At 51.0% G+C, this 19,178-nt stretch overlaps 2 protein-coding genes across 6 annotated transcripts in view; both read left to right on the top strand.

The window, feature by feature from the left end:
* The window catches only part of eml3 (EMAP like 3), a 46,359-nt gene extending 38,237 nt beyond the window's left edge, over positions 1-8,122 (top strand). For 4 of the 5 annotated variants that reach the window (XM_056300774.1, XM_056300773.1, XM_056300776.1 and 1 more), the window contains 6 exons: positions 340-428; positions 2,637-2,734; positions 2,821-2,908; positions 3,016-3,114; positions 4,919-5,049; positions 5,472-8,122. In XM_056300774.1, the coding sequence (XP_056156749.1) occupies positions 340-428; positions 2,637-2,734; positions 2,821-2,908; positions 3,016-3,114; positions 4,919-5,049; positions 5,472-5,678 (712 nt within the window). In that variant the 3' untranslated portion in view covers positions 5,679-8,122. The remainder of the gene's footprint in view (positions 1-339; positions 429-2,636; positions 2,735-2,820; positions 2,909-3,015; positions 3,115-4,918; positions 5,050-5,471) is intronic. The other variant, XM_056300775.1, reaches the window with a different exon arrangement.
* A 3,430-nt stretch (positions 8,123-11,552) lies between these two features.
* Positions 11,553-19,178, top strand: part of mta2 (metastasis associated 1 family, member 2) — a 46,569-nt gene continuing 38,943 nt past the window's right edge. The window contains exon 1 of the mRNA XM_056300030.1: positions 11,553-11,944. Within this exon, the coding sequence (XP_056156005.1) occupies positions 11,917-11,944 (28 nt within the window). The 5' untranslated portion in view covers positions 11,553-11,916. The remainder of the gene's footprint in view (positions 11,945-19,178) is intronic.

Here is a 19,178-nt window from a genome sequence, read left to right as displayed (position 1 = left end):
GGGGGAACTGGGGGGAATAGTGTGATCCTCCCACGTGCTACGTCCCCCTGGTGAAACTCCTCACTGTCAGGTGAAAGGAAGTGGCTGGTGACTCCACATGTATGGGAGGAGGCATGTGGTAGTCTGCAGCCCTCCCCGGATCAGCAGAGGGGGTGGAGCAGAGACCGGCACAGTTCAGAAGAGTGGGGTAATTGGCTGGGTACAATTGGGGAGAAAAAGGGGGTACATCATAAAAAAGGGGGCCTACATGACAGTGTCAGGAATGTGGCAGCACATGGAAGACTGGTGGAGTACTTATACATCTCACATCTCTCTGATTGTGTCTCCTCTCGACAAAAGGTGGCTCATCCTTGACCTGCTGACCAGGGAGGTCGTCTCCGAGTCCACCGACGGAAACGAGCAGCTGTCCGTCATGAGATACTCACCAGGTCAGAGTTCACCCTCAGATTGATGGCATGCCTGCGATTGCACTAATTATCGCTGGGTCATAGTTCACCCAGCTTATTCTGACTTCTGAGAGGATGAAACAGGCGATGACCACGCTGTCGCACTGCCTCATCAGGAAGTCGTGTGTGTGTGTGTTTTGTGTAGGGAGTAAATGCATAGGGATGCATTTTCAGAGAGTGGAACAATGTGTTCATGTGTAGTCACATGACATGACATGACATGACATACCTGCCAGCCCTCTTGACCAGTGGGGGAGTTATTTTCTGGTCTTCCCTGGCCTCAGAAGATGTTTTCTTTCATTTCATTTACAAAGTGCCTCACTTTCTAGAATTTTGCTGGCACGGTGGCGCAGTGGTTAGCGCTGTCGCCTCACAGCAAGAAGGTCCTGGGTTTGATCCCTGGGGTTGTCCAACCTTGGGGGTCGTCCTCTGTGTGGAGTTTGCATGTTCGCCCCGTGTCTGCGGTGGATTTCTCTGGGTTTCCCCCACCATCCAAAAAACATGCATGTTGGGGTTTATACTCCGGTCTGGGCCCCTGACCGAGGCGTGGCGAGGAGAACTGGAGTTGGTTGCCCACTGCCCCTAGCTACATGGCCAGGATGTGGTAAATGCAGCGAGGAGTTTCCCTACGGGGATCAACACAGTATCTTGCAGCATCATCACAGCCTGTGTGTGCGCGTCATGTGGAGGCCATGCGAGTCCAGCATCCTGCTGTCTCCACCTGGACAGCAGTACAGCTACACCCGTGCCTGGTGTCACGGTTGCATTAAGTGTGAGGGAAGCTTTCGTGACCGACCGCTTTGCTCCCGAGACAACCGGAGACTCCGGAGACAAAGAGAAATACTGCAGAAAATGTCAGACGTGGTTGAAAGAGGGCTTTTGCTTTATTACACGCAGCGTTACCAGACAGACAGAGTTTAATATAAAACGCAGCTGCACTGAGATTATTTTCCCATTTCTGTACGGGTGGTGCCAGCTGTGGAATGCAGGAAACAAAGTCTTGAAACTGACATTTGAGCGGGGGAAGACCCCGAACTCGCCGCCTTGCTCTGAAAAATCTCCTCCACTGACATCAGCGTTCACCAAACGCTGAAAAGGAAAATATCTGTTGCTGAAGTTCTCCCCCATAGTCACCTGGCACCGGCTGACATTCTCCCCCACATTCAACTGACACTGGCTGAAGTTCTCCCCCATATTAGCCTGACACTGGCTGAAGTTCTCCCCCATATTCACCTGACACTGGCTGAAGTTCTCCCCCATATTCACCTGACACTGGCTGAAGTTCTCCCCCATATTCACCTGACACTGGCTGAAGTTCTCCCCCATATTCACCTGACACCGGCTAAAGTTCTCCCCCACATTCACCTGACACTGGCTGAAGTTCTTCCCCATATTCACCTGACACTGGCTGAAGTTCTCCCCCATATTCACCTGACACTGGCTGAAGTTCTCCCCCATATTAGCCTGGCACTGGCTGAAGTTCTCCCCCATATTCACCTGGCACTGGCTGAAGTTCTCCCCCATATTCACCTGACACTGGCTGAAGTTCTCCCCCACATTCACCTGACACTGGCTGAAGTTCTCCCCAATATTCACCTGACACTGGCTAAAGTTCTCCCCCATATTCACCTGACACTGGCTAAAGTTCTCCCCCATATTCACCTGACACTGGCTGAAGTTCTCCCCCATATTCACCTGACACTGGCTAAAGTTCTCTCCCATATTCACCTAGCACTGGCTAAAGTTCTCCCCCATATTCACCTAGCACTGGCTGAAGTTCTCCCCCATATTCACCTGACACTGGCTGAAGTTCTCCCCCACATTCACCTGACACTGGCTGAAGTTCTCCCCAATATTCACCTGACACTGGCTGAAGTTCTCCCCCACATTCACCTGACACTGGCTGAAGTTCTCCCCCATATTCACCTGGCACTGGCTGAAGTTCTCCCCCATATTCACCTGACACTGGCTGAAGTTCTCCCCCACATTCACCTGACGCCGGCTAAAGTTCTCCTCCACATTCACCTGACACTGGCTGAAGTTCTCCCCCATATTCACCTGACACTGACTGAAGTTCTCCCCCATATTCACCTGACACTGACTGACGTTCTCCCCCATATTCACCTGACACTGGCTGAAGGAAGTGCAGACTTATGTTAAGTGTTTAGGCCCCGCCCCCTGTCTTTTCAGATGGCAGCTTTCTGGCCGTGGGGTCCCATGATAACTTCATCTACATCTACAACGTGACCGAGAAAGGCCGGCGCTACGCCCGGTTCGGGAAGTGCAATGTAAGTTGAGAGCTGCAGCAGTTAGTTTGCAGCGGGTGGAGAAATTGTGCGTTATTTACAAGCTGTTGTGTCATGTGTGCTGCCAGGGCCACTCCAGCTTCATAACTCATCTGGACTGGTCCAAAGATGGGAAGTACATCATGTCGAACTCGGGCGACTACGAGATCCTGTACTGTGAGTAAATGGATAGCTGTTTATTTTATGTGGTGGAAGGCGAGACTAAAGACTCGCTGCTTTGTTCATTGTAAGTGATAAATGTCATGATTGATTGTGTCCACCAGGGGACGTGGCAGCAGGGTGTAAACTGCTGAGGAACCGTTTCGATAGCAAAGACAGAGAATGGGCGTCTTATACCTGCGTGCTGGGCTTCCATGTCATGGGTGAGAATATAGACTGCAAGGTTAACCCTGTCATGTCTCCCAGTCCTGTCTCCCTGTCCTGTCTCACTGTCCTGTCTCACTGTCATGTCTACCTGTCCTGTCTACCTGTCCTGTCTCCCTGTCATGTCTACCTGTCACGTCTCCCTGTCCTGTCTCCCTGTCCTGTCTCCCTGTCCTGTCTCACTGTCATGTCTCCCTGTCCTGTCTCCCTGTCCTGTCTCACTGTCCTGTCTCACTGTCATGTCTACCTGTCCTGTCTACCTGTCCTGTCTCCCTGTCATGTCTACCTGTCACGTCTCCCTGTCCTGTCTCCCTGTCCTGTCTCCCTGTCATGTCTCCCTGTCACGTCTACCTGTCACGTCTCCCTGTCCTGTCTCCCTGTCGTGTCTCCCTGTCCTGTCTCCCTGTCCTGTCTCCCTGTCATGTCTCCCTGTCCTGTCTCCCTGTCCTGTCTCCCTGTCATGTCTCCCTGTCACGTCTACCTGTCACGTCTCCCTGTCCTGTCTCCCTGTCATGTCTCCCTGTCACGTCTACCTGTCACGTCTCCCTGTCCTGTCTCCCTGTCCTGTCTCCCTGTCACGTCTCCCTGTCACGTCTCCCCATCGTGTCTACCTGTCACGTCTCCCTGACACGTCTCCCTGTCCTGTCTCCCTGTCCTGTCTCCCTGTCACGTCTCCCTGTCCTGTCTCCCTGTCACGTCTCCCTGTCCTGTCTCCCTGTCACGTCTCCCTGTCCTGTCTCCCTGTCCTGTCTCCCTGTCCTGTCTCCCTGTCATGTCTCCCTGTCACGTCTACCTGTCACGTCTCCCTGTCCTGTCTCCCTGTCGTGTCTCCCTGTCCTGTCTCCCTGTCCTGTCTCCCTGTCATGTCTCCCTGTCCTGTCTCCCTGTCCTGTCTCCCTGTCATGTCTCCCTGTCACGTCTACCTGTCACGTCTCCCTGTCCTGTCTCCCTGTCCTGTCTCCCTGTCACGTCTACCTGTCCTGTCTCCCTGTCCTGTCTCCCTGTCGTGTCTCCCTGTCGTGTCTCCCTGTCCTGTCTCCCTGTCGTGTCTCCCTGTCCTGTCTCCCTGTCCTGTCTCCCTGTCGTGTCTCCCTGTCGTGTCTCCCTGTCCTGTCTCCCTGTCGTGTCTCCCCGTCGTGTCTACCTGTCATGTCTAGTTAGGGCTTGACTCAAACGACTTCTTCTGTAAATATTACACCCTTTGCATCACATTAGCAACATATACCCGGGGTGTCCGGGTGGTGTAGCGGTCTGTTCCATTGCCTACCAACATGGGGATCTACGGTTCGAATCCCCGTGTTGCCTCCGGCTTGGTCGGGCGTCCCTACAGGCACAAATGGCCGTGTCTGCTGGTGGGAAGCCGGATGTGGGTATGTGTCCTGGTCACTGCAGTAGCGCCTCCTCTGGTCGGTCGGGGCGCCTGCCCGGGGGGGAGGGGGAACTGGGGGGAATAGCGTGATCCTCCAACGCGCTACGTCCCCCTGGTGAAACTCCTCACTGTCAGGTGAAAAGAAGCGGCTGGTGACTCCACATGTATGGGAGGAGGCACGTGGTAGTCTGCAGCCCTCCCCGGATCGGCAGAGGGGGCGGAGCAGAGACCGGGCGGGATCGGAAGAGTGGGGTAATTGGCTGGGTAAAATTGGGGCGATAAAGGGGGGGGGGCAAAACAAAAAGGGGGGGCAAATAAATAAATAAATAAATATGCCCAAAATACAAATGTAACACCCACATTCCACCTAATGTGTGCGGCCACGCGTTAATGAACAGGAAGTGTGAAGGACTCGGTGTGTTGCTGTGTTGCAGGGGTGTGGCTGGAGGGCTCAGATGGCACAGACATCAACGCCCTGTGTCGCTCCCACAGCGAGAAGATGGTGGCGGTGGCCGATGACTTCTGCAAAGTCCACCTGTTCCAGTACCCGTGTCCTAAACCAAAAGTGAGGCCGTGATGCGTGGTGTTCCCCATTTGATAGGCCGCTCGGGTCACGGCAGCATACGCCATGGTATCAGATATAACCCAGCTAGCATCATAACACCAGAAGGCTTTGTAAAAACCCCCCAGACGCTGCAGTAGAACCCGGATGTCACAACACTAGAGCACTACAACACGCTATATAAGTGTGGCTGTAGAAGATTATCTGTACATTAAGTGTGAAGTGTAACTGAAGGCCCATAGCGTGTGTGACACCAGCCAACACTGCAGCAGCCCGGACAAATACGGAAACCCCCAGTACACCGTAGGGAACCCTTTCATAACTAACCGGGCTATATTGGTAACCGTTAAATGACGGATTTAGTCATCGTCGAGATTTTATCCAAAGTGTTCACGGCTTCTAACGCGCCGATCTCCCCCCCACAGGCGCCGAGCTATAAATACGAAGGCCACGGCAGTCACGTGACCAACGTGGGCTTCACCCATAGCGACAGCCACCTGCTCTCCATCGGGGGGAAGGACACCTGCATCCTCCAGTGGAGGGTGAAGGGGGGAGGAGGAATGGGTGACAGCAGGGAGAGACTGGCCTCCTCCTCCGCCTCCGCCAGCTCTCCAGAACCCTTCGCCAGCTAGTCGGGGGACGAGGAGAAGGGAAATGTTAAAGTGAAAATGAAAGAGCTATGTTTCCAGAGAGAGAGAGAGCGAGAGAGAGAGAGAGAGAGAGAGAGAGAGAGAGAGAGAGCGAGAGAGAGAGAGAGCAAGAGAGAGAGACGAAAGGTTCTTTAGTGAGACAACCTACTTGGAAAACAGGAAAAACATCTCCAGTGGGATGGACTGAAACAAAATCCATTCTCACACCCATTCAGATGAACACTCCCAAAGCATGTGTGCGTGCGCAGACACACACACACACAGACATACACACACACAAGCCGTCATTAATCCTCCCCTCAATGTGCAGAGATGCACGGGGGGGGGGGGGGGATCTTCCTAAACAGAGGATCAATAGCCCTGAGTCCTTGCACCTTGGTCTTCCTATCAGTTGCTCCTGACCAAACAGGAAGTCAGGGAGAACTCACCGAGCCTTACCCCCCGAGTGACTCTCGCGCTTAAGACCACCTTTGGCTGACATCTTTTCGATTGCAAGGGCCCTGTGTCAAATCCACCTCTGAATAAAAGAAGTCCCTGAAAAGACAATCCACCTAAAGCCCGCGATGCTCTGTTCTCTCAGTACCTCCTGCCAAACGGTATTCCCCCAGCAACTCGGAGAGCTCCGATATTCCTGACTTCCACCACCGCAGCATGGAGGGCCGAGCGTCCCTTTCCCCTCGGCAAAAAGTTCTCAGGCTCAGACGGGCAGAAGGCAAGACGTTCCTCCTGCCTCCTCATCTCAGTTCCCTGTCCCACGTGACTGTGTCAGTACTGGTCCCACTGGTCTGAGTTAATACCTGCAGTACTGGCCGTGGAAGTGACCCCAGCACCCGGGCTCTCAGACATCCTAGAGCCGTCTCCTGCGGGGCCCTTCCAGCACACTCGAAGGGTCTGCGGCGTGGTAACATCGTCCGTCACCGTGCAGCTCCTTAAACGGCCCCAACTCACCGAGGCCACTGGAGTAAAAGTAAAGCAGCCTGTTGCCGAACCAGGGCGAGTCCACAAGCTTCCTCTGAAAGTCCTTCAAGAGGCAGTCAGGAAAGTTGAAAATGAGTCCAGCCAATGCCGTAAAGACTACGCCACCGGGTTGTTCACGATGGGTGTCCGTCACCTCTGCCGGCTTGTCCAGCCTGGAGACCACGGACTGCTGCTTGGCCTCCCAGTTCTTTCTGCCAGCCGTCTGAGTGCAGGAACACTCCCAGGACCTTAAATCTTACTTAACCCTACCTCCTGGTAGCTGAAAGACCCAAAGCTTCTCTCCATGCATCACATCACATCACATAAACAGCTTCACATTTTCCTTTTTTAACTTTATCGGAATATATTCTTATGTAAGTGGACAATATCCTCCAGAGTGTCTCACCTTTCCTTTATCTACTACTACTACTATTCCCCCCCCCTCTTTTTCTGCCCTATTGTACTTGGCCAATTACCCTACTCTCCGAGCCATCCCCGGTCTCTGCTCCACCCCCTCTGCCGATCCAGGGAGGGCTGCAGACTACCACATGTCTCCTCCCATACATGTGGAGCCACCAGCCGCTTCTTTTCACCTGATAGTGAGGAACTTCACCAGGGCGACCTAGCGTGTGGGAGGATCTCGGTATTCTCCCCAGTGCCCCCCCCCCCAAACAGGTGCCCAGACCGACCAGAGGAGGCACTAATGCAGTCACCAGGACACATACCCACATCCGGTTTCCCACCCCAGACACGGCCAATTGTGCCTGTAGGGATGCTTGACCAAGCTGGAGGTAGCATGGGGATTCGAACCACCGATACTCATTTGGTAGGCAACGGAATAGACCGCTACACGGACCCCCCCTACTACTACTACTTACTACTACTACTACTACTATTACTTTTGGCTGCTCCCGCTAGGGGGCACCACAGCGGATCATCCGTTTCCATCTCTTCCTGTCCTCTGCATCTTCCTCTGTCGCACCAGCCACCTGCATGCCCTCCCTAACCACATCCATAAACCTCCTCTTTGGCCTTCCTCTTCTCCTCTTCCCTGGCAGCTCCATATTCAGCATCCTTCTCCCAGTATACCCAGCATCTCTCCTCCACACATGTCCAAACCATCTCCATCTCACCTGTCTTGCTTTGTCTCTAAACCGTCCAACCTGAGCTGTCCCTCTAATATACTCAGTTTCCACTCGGGAATGAATAAAGTATTTCTGATTCTGATTCTGATACTTGTTCCTAATCCTGTCCTTCTTCATCACTCCTAATGAAAATCTTATCATCTTCATCTCTGCCACCTCCAGCTACACCTCCTGTCTTTTCATCAGCGCCACTGTCTCCAAACCATACAACATAGCTGGTCTCACAACCATCTTGTAAACCTTCCCTTTAACTCTTGCTGGTACCCTTCTGTCACACATCACTCCTGACACTCTTCTCCGCCCACTCCACCCTGCCTGCACTCTCTTCTTCACCTCTCTCCTGGACTCACTTTGGACAGTTGACCCCAAGTATTTAAACTCATCCACCTTCACACCTCCACTCCTTGCATCCTCACCATTCTGCTGTCCTCTCTCTGATTCACTCATAGGTATTCCATCTTGCTCCTACTGACTGTCATTCCTCTTCTCTCCAGTGCATACCTCCACCTCCCCAGGCTCTCTGCAACCTGCACACTACTCCCTCTACAGATCACAATGTCATTCGCAAACATCATCGTCCACGGAGACTCCTGCCTGATCTCGTCCATCAACCTGTCCATCACCACTGCAAACAAGAAAGGGCTCAGAGCCGATCCTTGATGTAATCCCACCTCCACCTTGAACCCATCTGTCATTCCAACCACACAACTCACCATTGCCACACTGCCCTCATACATATCCTGCACCACTCCTACATACTTCTCTGCCACTCCCTACTTCCTCATACAATACCACACCTCCTCTCTCGGCACCCTGTCATATGCTTTCTCTAAATCTACAAAGACACAATGTAACTCCTTCTGGCCTTCTCTATACTTCTCCATCAACACTCTCAAAGCAAACATCACATCTGTGGTGCTCTTTCCTGGCATGAAACCATACTGCTGCTCGCTGATCATCACCTCTCCTCTTAACCTAGCTTCTATTACTCTTTCCCATATCTTCATGCTGTGGCTGATCAAGTAATCTCTCAGCTTTCCTTCATGAGGAGAGTAAAATCATGAATATAGGTAGTATATAAGTAGAATTAGTACTGTCTCTACATTGTGTATCCCAACACCTTTGTGGGGACTAAAATCAGTCATTCTTGCTTAATGCCTGTCAGGCTTACCAACCTCACCCCACCCCACCCCAGCAATATTTTGACCCCAGACATAAAACCCTGTTCCCAATCAAAGGTTACCTTGGTGATGAACAGCTACCCTTTGTCTACTCTGTCCAAAGACTTCTGTGCAGCAGAGGGTCAGGGGTCTAAAATTTGCATTTGACAGACCGGCTAAGTCCATTATATTCTGTACCTGGGACACAATGAGAACAAGCTTTGTGCATGTTTGAATCTGGACTAGTCAGAATGAATTTGCTGTGGCCTTTGGGAAGATTCTGAAAAAAAAAACCAGGTCCAAATTTGCTAAAATGGCCTTTGCCCGGGGTCAGTACACCTGCTGCCAAACAGTCATGCAACATGTCAAACCAGTCCACCTCAATTACACCCTCGGAAACTTTTGAAAAAGTCCACAGGTTGGTTGATGACATCTGGGCTTGGCCAGCGGCCGTCTGAAACACAACCTTGTTCAGCTCATTAAAGTTAATGCAAATGTCCAGTTCAATATTTTCAGCAGAGCACAGCATGGGTAGCTCCCTTAGTAACAGTTGAACGCCGACAATGTTTCATATAACGTTGTGTCGTGTAAATTCCCGTAACTGCCCCCCGCCTGTATGTGCGTTTGACTCAACACAGATGTTAATGTTACCCCTCCGTCACAAAAAGAATGCATCTGTTCTTACTCTGCCTGTCCTCTCTTCAGCCCGATAAATGGTTTTGGGGCATCCATTCCCTGCAGCATGGAGAACCTAGCCTTCACAAAACCGTCTTTTTGCTCCCCCCTGAAGAAACGCTCCTAGATTAATGGATAGACAGGGTAAGTGAGAGAGTTAGAGACGTGGAAAAAGAGTAGACCCCAAACAGTGACTGCATCAGTCAGGCATATGTGGTGTCACTCCTTCACAGGAGAAACATCTTCAGGAATTCCACACGTGTGCCATAAGGAATTCTACAGATACACACCTCTATGATCAAAAGCCCTGTGAAACTAAAACAGTATGACATATATCCTGAAACACAGAGTATTATTTCGTCCTTTTGAATATATGGTGAATTTTTACTCGAGGTGGTTGAATATATTAGCTGGCGCTGTATACCTCCTGCCTTCAGGAAATGGTTTCAATGAACATTCCATCCTGCACTTTTGTCATTAAATGTTCATTTTGTTTTACTGTCCGTCAAAAGGACCAGAGTGCTATCTGCTTGTGTTACCATCTCTGACATCTCCGCTCATAACAAAAGATTTTTTTTGGTGTGTGTTTGTATTAGCCAGACTGTGACGAACTTGTTAGTTGAAATCAATACACAGCAGCATCTCTTACTCCGTGAACTTAGATCAATTACATTTGTAAAAAAAAAATTTTTTTTGTATATATTTAATTCAACTCTGAGAGTACTGTGATTTTTTTCTGCTTGTCAAGTTATTGCACCTGATACATAACTAAAGACTGGCCCCTGGCTCCTGTTGTGCTTTCACCCTCTCTTAATAACCGGCGCTGTAAGCTGTATTGTGTCACAAAAACCGGTAGAGGGCAGCACTGCCGAAGAGTTGCGTGATTGCGATGCGAATGACAGACGAAGAAAGTTGAACGCTCCATTCACGCTAAATGTACATCACAATGGAGACGCGGCTAAATTTGTTGCAACTCGTCAGCGTACCTCCATAATTTCCGCGCTACGAATCACGTATTAATTCCGCACCACTTTTGATTTCTCTTTAATGTCGGACTTGTGTCAGGTCGGTTTCAGCGTGCTTGTGTTGGGAGGTGGGAGGAAAAGCGCTGCAAAGCCCGTCCCATCTCGAGAAGGCGCCGTGTGCTCTTATTCAGGGGGGACTATGTAGTCCCACTTCTGGGTCGTTCAGGAAGGGGAGATTTGAAGGGTGCGTGTGTCTGTCAACCTGGTTGGTTTGCCTGCCTGCCTGTCTGGCCATGTGTCAAACAGTACAAGAAATAGTTTATCGTGTGACGTCGGCTGAATTCACCTCAGTTCAAAACGTTATTGCAGGAGAGACAAACTCCGGGCAACACGCAGAGCAAACGCCATGAAATAGCAGCCACGGAGCACACCGGGTGCTTTATAAAAGAGCGGCTGCACCAGCGGGACCGGTGGCCACGCGGCGCCGAAATTGAAATTAATTGCGATCATGACGATTGCATCGTCAAGAGTCACCGAGCCGGCAGCTAAATGTCATATACGATATTTCTCAAGAGGAGGCGGCGACTCCCCCCCCTGCAGAAAGCGTCCGGCCGTGTCGCCTCCTGCAGAAGCGTGGTCGGGGGGGGGCGCCACACCATCTCTCGGGCTCGCCCAAGTTATCGCCGTGGAACTGCGCGCGCGCGCGTCGGAGATTACCGATTATAATTTCCGAAGATGACGTGACGAACGAGGAGGAGGAGGGGGGGGGGAGGAGGAGGGGGGAGGGGGTTGCATCTTGTGTGTGTGTGTCTGTGTGTGTGTGTGTGTGTCGGCGCGCTCGCTCGCTGGCGCGCGCGCGCACGCCAGCGAGCGAGTTTGCGAACCGAGTGGAGGTGAAGAAGAGGAGGATGAAGCTGGGAGCGGAGGATGGGAGGAAGAGTGGAGGAAGAGACAGGCTAGCGATCAAGGGGCCGTGCGTGCATGCCTGCGAGTGCGAGTGAGTGAGGGAGGGAAGACGGACGGACGGACGGACGGACGGAGGGGGAAAAGGCGAGGACGCCGAGGGACTCCGACGAAAGACGTAATTTTTGCGGACACCTTCCCCGAAACATTGTAACGGAAACTTTCAACTTTTTTTTTTTTTTTTTTTTTTTTTACCCGCCAGAGCTCGCTCGGCTGTTGTGCCCGGAGCCGGCTTTGTTTTCGCGGCGGGGGTGTCTGCGCTAAATGAAGGAATAAAACGGCTCCGGCTCGTCGGCTTTTCACGCAAGAGGGGCAAATCGCCGGGAAGGAAATTTGTCGAGGGGTTTACGGGAGAATGGCGGCTAACATGTACAGAGTGGGAGGTAAGGCAGGTTTTACGTTTTTTTTTTTTTTGGAGCTCCCCCCCCCCTCTCTCCCCTCCACCACCACCACCACCCCCCTCTTCCCTCCCGACCAGACCGCTCGCCCGGACGGCGTTTAGCGGCGCGGCGGTTAGCTAGCCTAGCTTACCGCCTAACGCTAGCCGTCTCCCTGACGGCTAGCTTAACTCCGCTCGGCTAGCTCCGCCGGGCTAACCGCTCTCACTCCGCCATACCTCTCTGTTGGCTAGCCTAGCTTACCGACTAACGCTAGCCATCTCCCTAACGGCTAGCTCCGCCGGGCTAATCGTTCTCACTCCGCCATACCTCTCTATTGGCTAGCCTAGCTTACCGACTAACGCTAGCCGTCTCCCTAACGGCTAGCTTAACTCCGCTCGGCTAGCTCCGCCGGGCTAATCTCCCTCACTCCGCCATACCCCTCTCTATCGGCTAGCTAGCTTAGCGACGCGGGCTTAGCTTTGCTCGGTTCACGTTTGGCTATCTTGCAAAACAAAATGCGTTAGCCGCTATTGAGCGCCACTTTTTCCCCCTTGGTGTGTAGCTAATGGTCGATTAGCTACAGCTCGCTAGCTAGCCGGCTAGAAACTTCCTACTTATTTGTGGCAAAGCAGACGGGTTTCGGTGCCCTGGCGAGCTGTAACGTCAAGTAACCCCGATAGGTCTCCTCCCCGTGGGACGTATTTGTGCACGTTTAAGCCGACTCGGTACCGGCGACACCGTGCTGGCCGGCGGGGGGTGGGGGGTGGACGGGGACCCCCGGCGGGCCGTCGGTTGTAGTAAACTTTAGCATCCTCATGAGTTATGAGCCGCCCCCCTTCTCGCCATGAGCAGCTTTAGCTAGTTACCTCCTCAGAGGCGGCTAACTTGCTGGGGGCTGTTTCTATAGGTGACCCCGACGGACGGACGTGTCTCGCAGGTCGGGTTTATTTGTTAAAAGAAGCCCCCCCACCTCCACCCCTCCACGCTCGTCCGCTAACTTCGGTTATGCAGGGAACATGCAAAGCCGGCGGATGCGAGTACAGACGGGGGGGGGGGGGGCGGCCGGCCGCTTGGCACGGTGTTGGTCCCGGTCTTCCCCGTGCCTTTGGGCTCGTGTGTGCTGTGAACGTGCCCCTTTTATTCCACGCGAGTCTGCTGATGCGATATTTATTGTCCCGCGAGCGTGAGCCGCGGCAGCGCTAATCGCCGTGGCCCGGCTACGGGGGGGGGGGGCTTGGGGGGGGGGGTGGACGGAGAGCGGGGCTGCGTGTGCAGAGCTCCTGACCAGGGTTATCTTTTGTGTGAGGTCCCCCAAGAGTCGCCGTATCTTATTTAGGTCATGGCGCTGTTCAGCAGAAGATGCGGCGTTTTGTCATATTCCCCAACGTTAGCAGTCAGCTATTGAATCTCCTATGGTCGTTTTGTTTTATTTTATTTTTTTTTGCAATGGCATGCAGTATAGACGTCTTATAACAAAAAGAAGGATGCATTGTTGTGGCTGCAGCACACACGGAAGCTTTGCATCACGTACAGTCAAGGCATCCCTGTGGTGACCTCGTTGTTGCGAGGTTTCAGTGCGATCATGTGGCACTTCGAGAACCCCAACTGTCATGTTACCCTATTGTAGTGTTGCCCCAGTGGTAGTATTATGGTGTTTTAGTATGAGGTATTTGATCCTCGTGAACTGCATGCAGCATATACATACAGTTTTTTTTGTGTGTGTTAAATAATTGATAGCACATGGCTTGTAGGTGCTCCAGCAGTTGGTGTTTGAGCTTAATAACATGGGGGGGCTGCATCCCCATCAGCATTGTCCTTTCCAATTCTTGGGGTTGCATTGTAAATAAGTCCCTACATGCTAGTTGCCTTGGTTCTAGAGGCAATAGGGTGTTGAGGTTTAAGTAATCCCTGGCCTTACTGTAAACTGCGTATCGCTTTCTGTCTTTGTGGGTGCGGGGCGACATCTGTTGCACTGCCACCTCAGATGGCCACATTCCGCGTTATGTGGCCGAACCTCTACACTGGCAAACCTTTCAAGGCTGCCCTCGGAGCACCTCGGGCTTGCCACAAAAAGACTATTCTGAACCTGTCTTGTGCGCTCTTGGAGAACTTTCTCAAGGAGCACTCGCACAAGGAAGCACTTGGAGGTCTAGTCTATTGTTGTTTCTGTGAAATGGAAGAAGTGAAGGGTCTCAGCCTGAGTGACTGGAAGCTATTGGGAGCTTTATCCCCAAACTGGGCTTTTGTGCAGAGGGTGAAGCCCAGCTTGACAAATTTTGTGTTGTGTGTGTGATTGAAGTTTTTTTTTTTTTTTTTTTACAAGCATACATTGTAGAAAAGTTGGCTTTGGTCGTATGATTCAAAGCAGCATGTGGACAAGTTTAATGGAGATGTTTAAGTTCTAGACTTGAGTACTATTATTACTGCACTGTGCAACGGCATTGTGTTCTGATACGGTTGTAAAGACCAAATGGAAGCAGCATTTGCATACATTTGTTTTGGCAGGGAGACACCTTTGACAGGAACACTTCACGGGAACTCGCCACCAACTGCACTTGTCACACAGTGCCCTTACTGCTTCTCTCTGACTGGAACACCCACTTTTCCAGGAGTTGCTGTTCTGTGATATTCAGCAGGCTCAGCAGTGATGTGTGTGTGTGTGTGTGTGTGTGTGTGTGTGTGTGTGTGTGTGTGTGTGTGAGTGCACTAGTAGGGCTTCTGGTGATATTTTAGGTATTGAAATTGCTTTCATAGAGAGAGTTTCTGTGACCTTAAGACAGGAAACCAAATTCACCAGCTTTATACTGGCGAAGTGACACATTAGCAGTATTACAAAGCCCCACAATAACTTGGGCCTTTGCAGCATGTCCAAGGGTGCTGGCCAAACTAGTCAAACCTTTCACACATAAGCCTCTAGTACATGACCAAATTGGCAGTAAGTCAGATGTGGGTACTACCACCACAGCAGGGCCCTAGCTAGTCGCTAGCTAGACTCTTCTGTAAAAAAATCTGCTCTGTGCCCCGCCTGTTGGCACCTATGTCCTGTCGGACTCGAACTTACCTTTATGGCACTTACCCGTGTCGTTCCCTCCTGCCTGGATCCTCGCTTGTGTTGTATCAGCTCTCAGATGTACGTTGCTTTGAATAAAGTTCTCAGTTAAATGAAATGATAAAATGTAAGTCTAAATTAGCACACGATGTGCTACCTTTTTTTCCCCAGCGTCTTGTAGTGTGTATTGTTTCCGGGATAGGTTTGCTGAGGTTATTGTAGAGGATATCTGCACAATGATGGCCAGTCAAGCAGGGATTCCAGAGGCTGTATGTTGAAAAGGTATTAATGTCACAGCTGTGGGACCTCATTATGGTGGAATTTCACCAAATGAACCATCTTTATATTGAGTTATGCACGTTGGTATCTGGGGACATGTTCAGCTGTGGCTGGATATCAGTCAAGTGTACCGCTGTAAGAACACCACCCCCTACACCTTTATTCTGAAAATGAAACCATGACAAACACTTGCGGAGGGTTCCCCACATTAGCTGGTTCATTTTTATTTTCACTTACGGAAGTTCACTGAATTGTGCGTGCGCAATAATTTTAGAGATCTTTTTCCACAATTAAAATGAATATAATTTTTGGCATATTGACAATACAGGATTCAAAAGAGGAAAACTTGGATTGTGCCTCACCAAATAAAACAATATTATTATTATTATTATTATTGATGGCCAGAAGAGGGGTCCTGCTTTATTGCTGGTATGGAAAAATAAGTCATGCTGATGCATGCTTATGGAGAGAATAGATGCCACTGTTCTTGGTTTAAAAGTGTTCCATGCTAGAAGATGGGTCATTTAAGATTCTGGTCCATCTCAGTGCTTATTGTGTTAGCGCTTTTTTTTTGTGTGTGTTAGTGTTTGTTTGTGTCAATGATGTTTGGAGCAAATCTGGCACAACATTATAAGCAAGTAACCTGATAACCAACCATATAGCAACCTGGTCGTCAGGATCATTATCAGAATCTTGCAAAATATATTGTTGCTGGTAGGCGTCCGGGTGGTGTAGCGGTCTATCCTGTTGCCTACCAACATGGGGATCGGCAGTTCAAATCCCCGTTACCTCAGGCTTGGTCGGGCATCCCTACAGACACAATTGGGGTGGGAAGCCGGATGTGGGTATGTGTCCTTGTCGCTGCACTAGCGCCTTCTGCGGTTGGTTGGGGCGCCTGTTCGGGGGGGGGAGGGGACTGGGGGGAATAGCGTGATCCTCCCACGCGCTACGTCCCCCCAGCGAAACTGTAATTGGTTGGATACAGTTAGGGAGAAAAGGGGGGAAAATCCCAACAGGGAGATATATATATATATATATATATATATATATATATATATATATATAGTTGTTTGAGTGGCTGGTTTTCATGGAATTGAATTTGAAGTTCTTTTTCCTCAGTAGCGTTTCACTGGCCAAGGTTTGTGTGAGTGAGCAGGTACATTACCAGTCCTACAGAGGTACTTGTGTCGAGCGTACATGTAAAATCATTATCTTCCCAGGAGATTTGTCAAATGCTTCCTGAAGAGGCACGCTCTGTGTGCGCTGCTCTTCATCCACCCTCAAGTGTCGGCACACTGCGCCACTTCAGCTGCATACGTCCATAACAAACACCCGGGGCCGCTGGAGCCGAGCGTGTCCACCGGCTCTTCCGTTTGGTATTTTATTTTATTTTTTCCCAGCATGGATTCGGGATTGCTGGGACCATCTAGTTTTCCCCAGAATGGTCATGTGGAAGCTGGTTGATCCCTTTTTAAAGTCAGTTTTGTGATCGTGCTGATGTGTAGGGCGAGTTAAACTGAGGTGTGTCTTTTCAGATGGGCAGACTGATCTGTATCAAAGCACAGGCCGTCCTGTCTCTCCCTGGATCGCTGTTCAAGTCGGCTACTCCGTGGCCCTCTCTCTCTTACCGACACACTCAGCCGGACCCACGCAGCCCTCTGGGTGCTCTTAATCTGTCCCATTGGGCACCAAGTGTCGGAATGTGGCTAAGCGAGTAGGGATGGAGGGAGATGGGTGGGGGGGCGGCGGACGGGAAAGATGGAGAATGACCATCTTTGTTTTTTAAGCGAGCGATGTGTCAAATGGATGAGAGCGTAGTTCCCTCTTCCGTGGTCCAAGCAGTGTTATGCAACTTTCCGGTGGTGCATTCCTCAGAGACTCGCAGGATGCTGCTACTATCGTCAGACTCCTCGTCCCGCCTTCGGAGCAAGCGATGCTCCCTCATACATATGATGATGTGTGGTGGTGATGTAAGCACCTAAACCACACTAATATGGGTCCTAAAGGTTCGTGTCTCAGATTATGGGATGGACCAGGAAGTATTGTGTCTGTGAAACTATGGCAGTGTGTGATGGTTCACTGACAGGATAGGAAACTGGCATAATCCCAGAGTCTTGTTGATTTATCATAATATTTGACCTATCTGGGTTTTGTTTTTTGTTTTCTAAAATTTCCCCCCTTTTTTCTCCCCAATTGTACTTGGCCAATTACCCCACTCTTCTGAGCCGTACTGGTCGCTGATCCGGGGAGGGCTGCAGACTACCACGTCTCCCCCGATGCATGTGGAGTCTCCAGCCGCTTCTTTTCACCTGACAGTGAGGAGTTTCACCAGAGGGAAGTAGCACGTGGGAGGATCACGCTATTCCCCCCAGTTTTCCCTCCCCCCTGAACAGGCGCCTCGACCGACCAGAGGAGGCGCTAGTGCAGCAACCAGGACACATACCCACGTCCGGCTTCCCACCCGCAGACACGGCCAATTGTGCCTGTAGGGACGCTCAACCAAGCCGGAGGTAACGCGGGGATTCGAGCCAGCGATCCCCGTGTTGGTAGGCAACGGAATAGACCGCTACGCTACCCGGATGCCCTATCCAATTTTTTTTACTTCGCCTTGCCACTTTTGTCCAAAAACGCTCTATTTAAGGCTACTTTGGCTGCACGTCTTTCCCATTTGTTACTGCTGACCTCTGTCATTCTGTCGACATGGGTGCAGAGTGCACACTCGCAGCTTGTGCTTGGTACAGTCGACGTGCGACCGGGATTTCACTCCTACCTAAAACGACCACGGGTGCAGAGTGCACACTCGCAGCTTGTGCTTGGTACAGTTGACGTACGACCAGGATTTCACCCCTACCGAAAACGATGACGGCCGGTTTTTAAACTCTATATTCTATCAAGATAAATACCCAGTTGAGCTGTTAATGCATTACATATGTTAGTGTGTCAGTTAAGAAACGACTGACACCAGTGGGGCGTCCGGGTAGAATAGCGGTCTATTTCGTTGCCTACCAAAACAGGGATCGCTGGTTAAAATCCCCGTGTTACCTCCGGCTTGGTCGGGCGTCCCGACAGACACAATTGGCCATGTCTGCAGGCGGGAAGCTTGATGTGGGTGTGTGTCCTGGTCACCGCACTAGTGCCTCTTCTGGTCGGTCAGGGCGCCTGTTTGGGGGTGGGGGTGGGGGGGAATAGCGTGATCCTCCCACGTGCTACGTCCCCCTGGTGAAACTCCTCACCATCAGGTGAATAGAAGCAGCTGGTGACTCCACATGTATGGGAGGAGGCATGTTGTAGTCCGCAGCCCTCCCCGGATCAGCAGAGAGGGCGGAGCAGAGACCGGGACAGCTCAAAGGGTGGGGTAATTGGCCAAATACAACTGAGGAGAAAAGGGGGGGGGTAAAGAAAAAGGAAACGACTGACCCCAAAATGAACATTTTAACAACTTCTAATACTATTTTTCAAACAATTTAAAATGGCCGCTGTCCAACGCCTGTAAATACTGCAGCGCCTCGGGGGTAGTCATGGTGCGTCTGTCACGGCGTCTGTAACCAGACATGTTGGACATAATCACACATCAAGTTTAGACTATTTCTCTGCACTGGAGGGCGCTAGTGTGTTTCTAGGACAGAGCGACGAAGTTCACGAAGGAAATGACGCGACCAACACGTCGTAAATAGTCACATGACGCGCACCATCACGAGATGTCTTCGACGGCTCATGGTTGTTTCAGGTAGACCTTATCTTAGCTTCTTTTGTGCACCTGATTTAAATCTAATTTTAATGCAAATATATGCAATTTTAGGAGCATCCAGGGAGCGGCCGGTCTGTACCTTTTCTTTCTTTTTTCTTCAAACTTTGAAAATCCAAAACCGTCAAAATGACGGCCGTGGCGGTTGTGGCATGAAGACACAG

Source organism: Lampris incognitus, chromosome 20 (assembly GCF_029633865.1).
Source record: "Lampris incognitus isolate fLamInc1 chromosome 20, fLamInc1.hap2, whole genome shotgun sequence".
In the NCBI taxonomy this organism is placed as follows: Eukaryota; Metazoa; Chordata; class Actinopteri; order Lampriformes; family Lampridae; genus Lampris; species Lampris incognitus.
The sequence above is the reverse complement of the archived record's forward strand: the minus strand, read 5'-3'. Positions and strand labels throughout refer to the sequence as shown.